This window comes from Plasmodium gaboni, chromosome 5 (genome assembly GCF_001602025.1).
Source record: "Plasmodium gaboni strain SY75 chromosome 5, whole genome shotgun sequence".
Lineage (NCBI taxonomy): Eukaryota > Apicomplexa > Aconoidasida > Haemosporida > Plasmodiidae > Plasmodium > Plasmodium gaboni.
The window spans coordinates 140,122-151,851 of NC_031485.1; the positions used below are offsets into that span (position 1 = coordinate 140,122).

Consider the following 11,730-nt stretch of genomic DNA (forward strand, 5'->3'; position numbering starts at 1 on the left):
AAAAGAGAAAAAAAAATTATATGCTCAAAATGTTTCATAATAACATTTTTGATTATGTTCATAAAATTTATTAAAGTGTTCCTATTTTTTTATTTTTTTATTTTTTTATATTTTTATAGGTGGAAGTATTTTTTTGTTCTCTATGGACCTTTTGCATGTATGGTTTTATTGTTTATTTTCATTGTAACCATGATATAATTTTTGCACTAATTAAATAGACAAAAATAAAAAAATAAAATATAAATATAAAAAAATAAAATATAAAATATAAAAATATTAATATAAAAATATTAAATATAAAATATAAAAATATTAATATAAAAATATTAAATATAGTAACACACTATGCTTTGTTTTTTTTTTTTTTTTTTTTTTTTTTTCTAATTATATTATTATGTTTTTTGTTATATGTAAATAAAATAATATATGCATTTTTATTTCATTTTATTATTTATTTTTTCTAACAACAAAAAGATACTATTAAGTAATATATATATATATATATATTTTTTTTTTTTTTTTATGATTTTATTATTTGTTGTTATTATTTCGCATATATATAAAAAAATTTTATGTTTTCATTTTTTTACAAAACAAATGTAAAATTAACACAACGTTTATTTTTTTTTCTTCATTTATTTATAATATTCCAATTGAATTAACTTTAATTTTGTATTTTTATAAACAAGAAAAAAATAAAAAAAATGAAAAAAATAAAAAAAATGAAAAAAATGAAAAAAATAGATGGGGCCTTACATCCATCTTGTCCTACACAAGACTACCATTTTTCTAACTTTTTTATGAGGATCGATTGAAGCTATAGACAAATACCACTTAATCTGATATAAAAAAGAAAAAAAAAAAAATATATATGCACATATATATACACATATATATATAATATATATATATAATATATATATGTATATTTATTTTTATTGTCTTACGTCTTGAATCGTTTCGTAAGAAAGAAATGAATCGTAATTAAAAAAAGATATAATATATAAGATACATACAGATAAATATCTTATTAAAGCTAAAGGAACAGATACAAGTATTTTCATAACATTTTTCATGAGTATGCTTTTATATGACAATAAGAAAAAAATAAATTTTTTTTTTTTGAACATGTTAATATTTTGTTCATTTTCTTCTTTATGATTTATTATTTTATTGTCATATTTTAAAAAATAATTTAGAGTATTAATAATTAAATATAATAATCGTAAACACAAAATGAGATTCAATGAAATAATTTTTCTCATTATTAATTTTTTATATTCACTATATGGTGGTATGTTTTTATCATACATCATATTTTGAATAATACATTCATTTGTTGTATTTTCTAAATTTTTTTCAATTAATAATTCATTTTTAATATTTTTTTGTTTTATTTTTATTTTTTTATTTTTTTTGTGATCACGTGTAAATATATGTTTCACTATATCACTATTATGTTTTAAAACTTTCATTATATACTTTTTATTATTTGTCAAATATTCTTTCTTATTAATAAAAAAATTGGCAACTTTATTAATTCCTTTTAATATACATATTTCTAAGATTGCATAGAAATTATTATCTACAATTTCTTGAATGGACATATTTAATAACACTATAGACATCAAATGAATTATAGTTAGATATTTACAATTTAATTTATTATTTTTTTTTTTTTGTTGTTTTCTTTCACATTTTATTTTATATATTATATGTGATTTATCTTTTATTGTATTTACTTCATATATAGAATTTATTATATCATTTTTATATCTATCCATATTATATTCATTAGTTGACATAACAAGTTTATTTTTTTTTCTCATGATATTATTTTCATCCTTATCAATGTTATTGTAATTCTTTTTTATTAAACCCCCCGACATATTTTCTACATTCTTTTCAACAAATTCAACGACTTCCTTTTTATTGCGAATTAAATCATAAGATAAAGAACTTTCAAAGCAAATATTATATTTATTTATTAAATAAAAATATTCTGTTATTGTTATAAATTTATTTGATATATCAATAAAATATAAATAATTAAACATATGATAAAGAAAAAGAAGCAAAAATGTTTTGTATGTATTCAAAAAATTATGGTGCTCTTTAAAATATATACTATTAAAATTATTAATACAAAATAATGTATTTGTATCTATATTATATACATTTGGAAATAAATAACTATATATATGTGATATATAAGTATAATAAAATATAATTAATAATTGCTTATCTCGTTTATTATTCATATGTATGTAAATACTTTCCATATTTTCTTCTTCATATATATTATGTGACATTCCATGTGTTCCACTTTTTTTTTTCAACTCTTCCTCTTTTTTGTTCACATAAAAACTTAAATCATAAAATATAGAAAACATTTGAAATATGGACATAAAAAAATGACACATAAAATAAAAATTCCAACTCTCTTCATGACAACAAGTGGAAACCTTTTCTTTATGTATATCAAATAATGATTCTACATTTATTAATCTAATTATAACAGAATTATATATACTTATATTTATTTTTTTTAAATATTTCCAATTGATATTTATTTTTTTATTACAATCTTCAGTTGTTTCATCAATGATTTTATTTGTATGTATATTATCTAATATATGAACATTTATATTATAACAACCTTTTTTATTATAATCACCCTTATCATAGTTATCATGTATTAAATATAAATCATATTTTCTTTTATTGTGAATTATTTCTTTCTTAAAATATAAATAATCAAACAAAAAAAAAACCATCTGCACATATATATTCATAACATCATAATCACAACTACTCATCATTTTACTTTCATTTTTTTTATCTTCATAAAAAGGAACATTAAATGTGTTACTAATAAAATTAAAAAATCTATCTATTGATAGACAATATTTTGTTTCATGTATATATATATTTTTTTTTTTTTTTAAATTATTATTCATAAGAGCTTGAAATATATTAGTAAAATGATCAATGAGAATCTTAAATAGTATAGTATCTTTTAATGTTATAGTAAAATATTTTATTATATTCATATGCATATATATATAATTAAGTTTCTCTCTCTTATCTAATTTATTATATATTATTATAGATATTATTTGTAAGGCACATTCATAAATATTTTCATATAGATCTAAATCGATAAAATCTAATGCACTTATTATCTCATCATACTTTATTTTGTTAACATTATTATTTCTGTAAACAATATTATTATTATCATCCACGTTGTTACTATCATCCACATTGTTACTATCAACCATGTTATTATCATCCACGTTGTTACTATCAATCATGTTATTATCATCCACATAATTCTTATCAACCACATCATTCTTATCATCCACATCATTCTTATCAACCACATCATTCTTATCAACCACATCATTCTTATCAACCACGTTGTTACTATCAACCACGTTGTTACTATCAACCACATCTTTCTTATCAACCACTTCATTTTCATCACAATAAAGTATGGTTCTACTCTTTTCATTAAAAAAATTTATAAAGGTATCATAACTATTCAATACATCATCATTCATAATAATATTATTATTTATTTTATTTTTTTTTTTTTTAAAGAAGAAAGATTTTTTAAAAATATTTGTATGTTCACGTTTGATATTATCATCAGATGAGTCACTATCACTATAATAATTATCATCACCATCATTATTATTATTATTATTATTATCATTACGGTGTGTAATAGTTGTATGGTCACATCCATCCTCTTCAACATTCTCGTTACTCCCTTCTTGCAACACATCTGTTCCTTTTATTGACTTAAAATTTGTAGTCACATTATATATATATAACATATATACATACATAGACAAATGCAACAAGTCATATATATGTTGTTCACTTATATTATTATCTAAACCTAACAATGAAGGAATAAAAAATATTAATAAAACGTTTAATGATTTATACAAATATATAGGATGGTCCCCATACTTTTTATTAATCATAATATTATTACTATTATTATTATTATCTTTTAAATTATAAATATTTTTAAATATAACACAATATATATCATCTTCAATATGATCTTGATTTATTACATATTCATCTACTTTATTTAAACAATGATCAATTAAATTTTCTAAAAATTCTTTCCTATTATTTATTCTATCAAAATATATAAACAGATAATTCATAATTCCTTTCCATTTATAATATATATATTGACAAAATGAAAATAATAATCTTTCCTCTTTATTATTTTTTATAATAATATTATATTCATTTTTTATCTTATTATAGACAATATGTATACTTAATATTATTTTTAATATATATAACAACTCCTGTATATTAATTAATATTTTAAAATTGAAAATTTTATTTGGCATTTTCATAATATTATATTTAAATAAATTATTATTTATAATATTCAAACTATTATTATCCTTATCAATATTTTCATCAATTTCTAGAATATTTTTTTTTTCCTCTGATATTATTTCTTCTGTGTCATCAAAAGAAATAAGCTCTAAATTATTTATATCATTTATATTTATAAATCCTTTTATCTTGTTCAAATATTGTCTGTAATATAATATATTCTGTTTATCATCATCCATTATTTTCATATAATCCATTTCAACCATTACACTCTTCTTATTATTTTCTATCATGTCTTTTTTTTTTTTGTGATTATCTATTTCTTTTAAAAATAAAAATTTATTAAGTACACTTTCTTCATACATATATTTGATACACAAATCCATAATCTCCATACTATTTATACAAATAAATATTTCATATAACATTTCTCTTTTATTCTTACATGCATCTTTATTGTTAATATTTTGAAGAGATAATATTCTCTTATCTTTATTATGATTTTCTAAAAATAATATATTCGTTATATTAACATATATATAATATATATGTAAATATGTCAAACGTAAAAGAAAATTAAAATGATAATAAATAATTTCATTATCATCTATATTTAAATTAACTATAATTTTAATTATATTATTATCTACTAATTGTAAATTATTTATATTTTCATACACACAAATATTATTATCATTCATCAATTCATTATTATTCTTGTTAATATTATTTTCCTCATTTTCTATATTTTTACCTTTTTCAAATAACAAATTTGTAACTTTTAAAGTATATACTACCTTTAAAATGTTTTTATCTAGACAATAATTATAATTTTGTTTGTCATATATGTATTGAAATAAGTTACTGTGGGGGGGGGGTTCCTCTTTTTCTATCACATTAATATTGTCTGAACATTTATATGTATCATCACAATATATATTATCACCATGTAGGTTATCTTTATATATATTATCATCACATATGTTATCTTTATATATATTATCACCACATACGTTATCTTTATATATATTATCACCACATATGTTATCTTTATATATATTATCACCACATATGTTATCTTTATATATATTATCACTCTTTATGCATACATAGTGGTCTTTAAACCTTTGCACATCCTTATAAAAATAATTTAATATAAAAGATGAAATATTCGTAATAACAAATATAATATATGTTATATCATCCATTTGACACATTTTTTTCAACAACTTAATATATCGATCCATATGTTCTTCCTGACATATATATATCTTTAATATTAATAAAGACATATTTATCAACATAGTATTTATATAATTTTTAATGTGAACATATTTATATTTTATTATTTTGTTTATTAAACTAAGAAAAAATAATAAAGTATTCTTTTTAAATTCACTATTTTCATTTAATATATTTTCTTCATTATGTTTTTTTATATCCTCCATAAAAGAAAAACAATTTTTTATAATATGTTCTCTCCATATATATCTATAATCAAATGAATTATTATCTATATTAAGATTATATAATTTATCATAACATTTATAATAAAGAAATATCTCTTTTTTTTTATACTCAGATATTTCAATTAACTCATTATTAAAACCAACAATAGAAAAAAACGAAATAATTGTATTTATTAAATATATAGATAAATTATTATCATCACAATTTAATTCATTCTTTAAAATATTATCATTATTATGAATACATATCAAATTTATAAGAATATTGAAAAGTTCTAATCCACATTCATGATATCTATGAATAAAAAGATCTCCACCTATTTTTATTATTTCTCCTACTATATATATATCATTTAAAAAATATATATTATATTTTATCACTTTATATATTTTAACACTATTTTCTAAAATATTATTTACAAAATTTATGTAGCTTGTTAATATATTGAATAATTTTTTAATTCTTATATTATATTTTGATTCTTCTTCTTTTTCATTACAACTAAAGAATTTTTTATCCTCACTACAACACGAGTTATTATTATTATAATGATTATTATTATTATTATTTTTATTATTATTATGATTTATTTTATTATTATTATTATGATTTATTTTATTAGTATATTTTTTCATTACCTCTTTTTGGCTAGCTAAAAAACATATTAAATAATAACACTCCTTCAATATTGGCTTTATTATTGTATAAATAATATATAAAAATATATAATGATTCTCTTTTGATATACTTATTAATATTTTTTGTAATACATTAAATTTATCTATTTTTATTTTGTTCTTTTTTTTTTCTTTCTGCTTCTTTTCTTTTATTTCATCAATTACGTTTTTCTCTTTTATAATTGAAAAAATATTTTTATCACTTTCGTCGCTTCCATACATATTATTTTTATTCTCTTCAATAGTATTTATTAAATAATTATTATTATTCTCATCATCATCTGAAGAATTATGAGACGAGTAGTCATATGAATTAATAATTCCAGATGTCTCCTTTATATCTACAACAACGGTTTGGGTTTCACAATTTGTAGGTATTTTATTATTATCACCATCATTTTTATATATTTTATTATTATCACCATCATTTATATATATTTTATTATTATCACCACCATTTTTATATATTTTATATATTTCATATATTTTATTATTCCCTCTTAAAATTTCAACAATCTCATTTATATTATAAGTCCTATTTTCATATATACTCTTATGTAATATTAAATATTTTTGAATTTTTTTAAACATACTAGATATATACCTATTAAATATATTATATTTAATTGATATAGATTCTTTATTTAATATATTAATAAATACTAACAATATGTCAATAAAATAGTCTATCATTTTATCTGTTGAATTATTTTCTATACATTCTAAATCTATCAAACCTATAACCGTTGTTATAAATTTAGAGGCACACTCACATCCATAATATGGTATACATATTTCTAAGGCTCTCAAAATACTTTTTAGATTTTTCTCACTTATTTCATCATTATCAGAATTATAAAACTGATCTAATATATTCATTATAACATATGCACCTAATCTCTTATTTGATAGAAGACATCTAAAAAATGACTCTTCTAAAATTTCTTCTGTAATACTATCATATCTACCATCATTATTTATAAACTCAATAGGGAAATAATAAAATGATATATCAATAAGTGATTTTAAATAATTCGTTTCTTTGTCATATGTAAATAATGACTCTTTATTTATATATTTTTTTTTTTTATCTTTTTCTTTCTCATCATTATTATTATTGTGAACTACATCACTATGATTATCACTATGGTCATTCTTATTATCATTCTTATTATCATCCTTATTATTATTATTATTATTATCATTATAATTTTTATTATTATCATCATCATTATAATTTTTATTATTATTATCATCCTTATTATTATTATTATCATCATCATTATAATTTTTATTATTATTATCATCTTCATTTTCAACCACTTTTATAGTTTCATCATCTCTTTGTTCATACAAATGATCTTCATTTATACTTATAAAATCTTCATTTGTCTCTAAAGGAGATATATATCGATTACACAAAATATAAATTATATCAAATAAGACTAAGATATTTCGAGGATCTGATTCGTTTTCTAATTGTACTTGTATCTTGTCAATAAAATTAGGAACACTAATAATTTCATTCCTAAAATTTTCTAACGATTTTAAAATTATTTTATAATAATTTAATCGTATTCCTTGTAAATAACTTGGAGCATGAATATGTTTAAATAATTTTTTCAAAATATTATATACAACACATAATTTTATTTCTTCATCTTGTTCTTTATTTATTCTTCTTATTTGTATATAATCTTCTTCATCTGAAGAATTATAATCTGAAGGATCAGCATCAAAATTATCATCATAATCACTTTCATATTCATCAAATGAACTTAAACATTTATCATCTTCATAATTACTATAAGGGTCACTACATTGTTCATACAAAATATCTTTTTCCAAGAGGGCATCAATTTTTTGATTTTCTTCTTCGTCATTCAAATTATTCTTTGATCTAAACACATCATGATCATCATTATTATAATTATTATCTTTCATCGACACGTCATTATTTATATATAAATTATTATTATTTTTTTTATTATTATCCTTTTTAGTTTTATTTTTATAAATAAACAAATTTTTATACAACTCTGTTATTTCATTGTTATAATAAATACTTTTTAAAACATGTTCATATTTTTCAAACATCAGAAAGAAAAAATTTACTACTCCATTAATACAATGCCAATCTTCTATTTTCTTAATAAAAAAATAAACAAATGTTTCAAAATAATCAAGTGGCATATCACAAATGTCTATTCTTTCTAACAGTTGTGTAACCAAATTTATCGATGTACCTCTCTTCATATTTTCATTACAGAAATAGTATTTTTTCAAGATTCTAATTATTTTTATTAAATTATTATTAGGCCACTTTTTTATTTTAAATAGGCACATATCAAGTATATCCTTTGAAACAAAATTATTTGAAGACCTAACATTATTTTCATATCTTTTCCCATGTGATTTTTTTTCATATTCTTTATATACTTCTTTTGTATTTCCTTCTTCATTCTCTTCATAATCTTCCTTTTCTATCAATAATAATAATTTTTGTAGTATGTTATCTCTTATTTTATTTTCTTCTTTATCTTTATTCTTTTCATAAATTAATTCAATTTTTTTCTCCTTCTCATAGGTAAACATGACTTTTTCAGGGCATATATATTCTTCTATCAGCTCTTCTAAGTTATCCATTTTTTTTTTTTTTTTTTATAAATCTTGAGGATCAAAATGTATATATAATAATTACTTTTATTAGCTTTTTAAAAAATTATTAAAACGATTCCTTAAAAATATTAATTAATAATAAGTGTACATATGTATACATTATAATAACATAAATATAAATAAATAAATGAACATATACATATATATAATATATAATATATATATATATATATATATATTTATATATTGAATAGCCACAATACACATACTCCTTATTAACTACATAACCTTTTCATTCTCATTTTACAAAAAATTTATAAAAAAAATTATAACGTCATAAAAAACAGAAACAATTCATCTATACATTTGAAGAAAATATTAAAATATATTAAAAAGCATAAAAACAAAAATACAATATATATATATATATATATAATATGAATAGTTTATAAAACATAACATTTATTTTAATACAAAATTATTCTATATTTTTATTATGTTCATAATTTTGATATGTTTCAAATATTTGGAATATTATTCATTCCTCTATTTTATTATACCTTGAGGGTAAAAAAAAAAAAAAAAAAAAAAAAAGATACAGTGGCAGAAATTTAAAAATATTATGTATTCAAACATAATGTTTATAAACTCAAAACTATATAATTTGAATTTAATTTTATAAAGTCTTATATATTAACATGTTCTACATTCTCTGTATATGATATGTTTACAATGATGTTTTTATATTTGTTATATAAATAAATATATTATATGTAAATATATATATAATATAATGAATATATTATTTAAAGAATTATAGTCATACGATAAAAATAAATATTATATATATATATATTATATATATATATATTTACTTTGACAAAAAAAAAAACACCGTAATTCAAATATTATACTATATTTTATAAAAAGTTATTATTATTTATTTATTTTAATATATATATTTTTCTCCCTCCACCTTCGAAATTTTTCAGAATAATAATTCTCACGTATTTTTATGCATATTGCCATTATAAATAAATATTATATAATATATATACATATATATATTATATGTATATATAACATATATAAGAATATATAAGGGAAAAAAAAATAAACCTATGCCATACATAATATAAACATTTTTTTTTTTTTTTTTTTATATTAAAATATTATTCTTTTTTATATATTTAAATATGAACAATTTTTTATTTTTATAGTAGCATTTTTTTTTTACTTTATAACATAAAATTATTCTAATGTTGAATACTTATTATATTTTTACTTTTATGAACAAAAAAACTAATACGTATTTTTTCATCCCTTCTATAAAAAATATAATAATATTATATATATAATAGATATATTTTAATATATATATATATTTATACACATAATTATAAATATTTATATACTGATTTATTTTTCACCGTTGGAATGTTATAAAAAATAAACTTTTAGTAATCCCTTATTTATAAAAAAAAAAAAAAAAATTTTATTTATATTTTGGAATATATAAAATGAAAATTTTCATTTCATTATATTTTTTTGTAATATTCATATAATAAATAGTATAAAAATAAAATAACATGGTATAATATTTTATATATTGCTATATATAATATATAACATGTATGACAAAATTTTGTAGTATATTATAATTAGAAAAAATAATAGATATAAATATAAAAAGGTCATAAAAAAAAAAAATATATATATATAATAAAACATATATAAATATGACAAGTATACATATATAAATATATATAACATATATTCTTTAGATATATATATATATATTATATATATAAGATTTATGTGTTCTTTTTATTTAAAAAATTTTTTTTTTTGTGAATGATAATACCAAATGTCAATATTATTATAGTTTCATTTGTTTTTATAATAATATTTTCCTTATTGGTGTATTAAAATAAATCAACCATTTATAAACAGTGCCACTTGTTTGTATCTTTTTTTTTTTTATATTTCTCTCTTTATTAATAATATATATTTGAAATTGTTTTTTTTCTTTTTTTTTTATCGTTTCCTTCGTATTTTTTATTATATATATATATATATATATATATTTATTAATTCATATGTAATAATATATATTACATATTATATATATTGTCATACTTTTATTTGTATGAAAGAAGGGGAAATATGTATATTATAATAATTAGAAATATATAAATATAAATATATATATATATATGTGTAATATATATTTTTTTTAATTTACTTTTCCTTATTTTTTTGTATACCTTGTTCAGTTGTGCTTAAGTAAATATAAATATATATATATAAATATTATATATATATATATATATATATATATAATAAAATAGAACCAGCCAAATAATAACATTTTTATATAATATTTATGATTTGTTCATAATTTTTTTTGTTTAAAAAAAAAAAAAAAAATGAAACAGCCATTTTTGAAAATTATCATTACTTGTTCATAACCTTTTTTAATAAATATCTTATAATTTTTTGTGTATAAACAAATAAATAAATAAATAAATATATATATATATATATATATATATATTAACAATAAATTAGTATCCATTTCTCAGTT

The 11,730-nt window shown here is 17.5% G+C and overlaps 1 protein-coding gene across 1 annotated transcript; it reads right to left on the minus strand.

Moving 5' to 3' along the window:
* Positions 1-752: 752 nt before the first annotated feature.
* PGSY75_0505000 (putative membrane protein) lies at positions 753-9,170 on the minus strand (the record flags this gene model as incomplete). The annotated part of the gene is made up of 2 exons (XM_018784330.1): positions 753-839; positions 948-9,170. 2 exons carry the CDS (start codon positions 9,168-9,170, stop codon positions 753-755), a joined length of 8,310 nt encoding a protein of 2,769 aa, XP_018642985.1.
* Between the last annotated feature and the right edge of the window lie 2,560 nt (positions 9,171-11,730).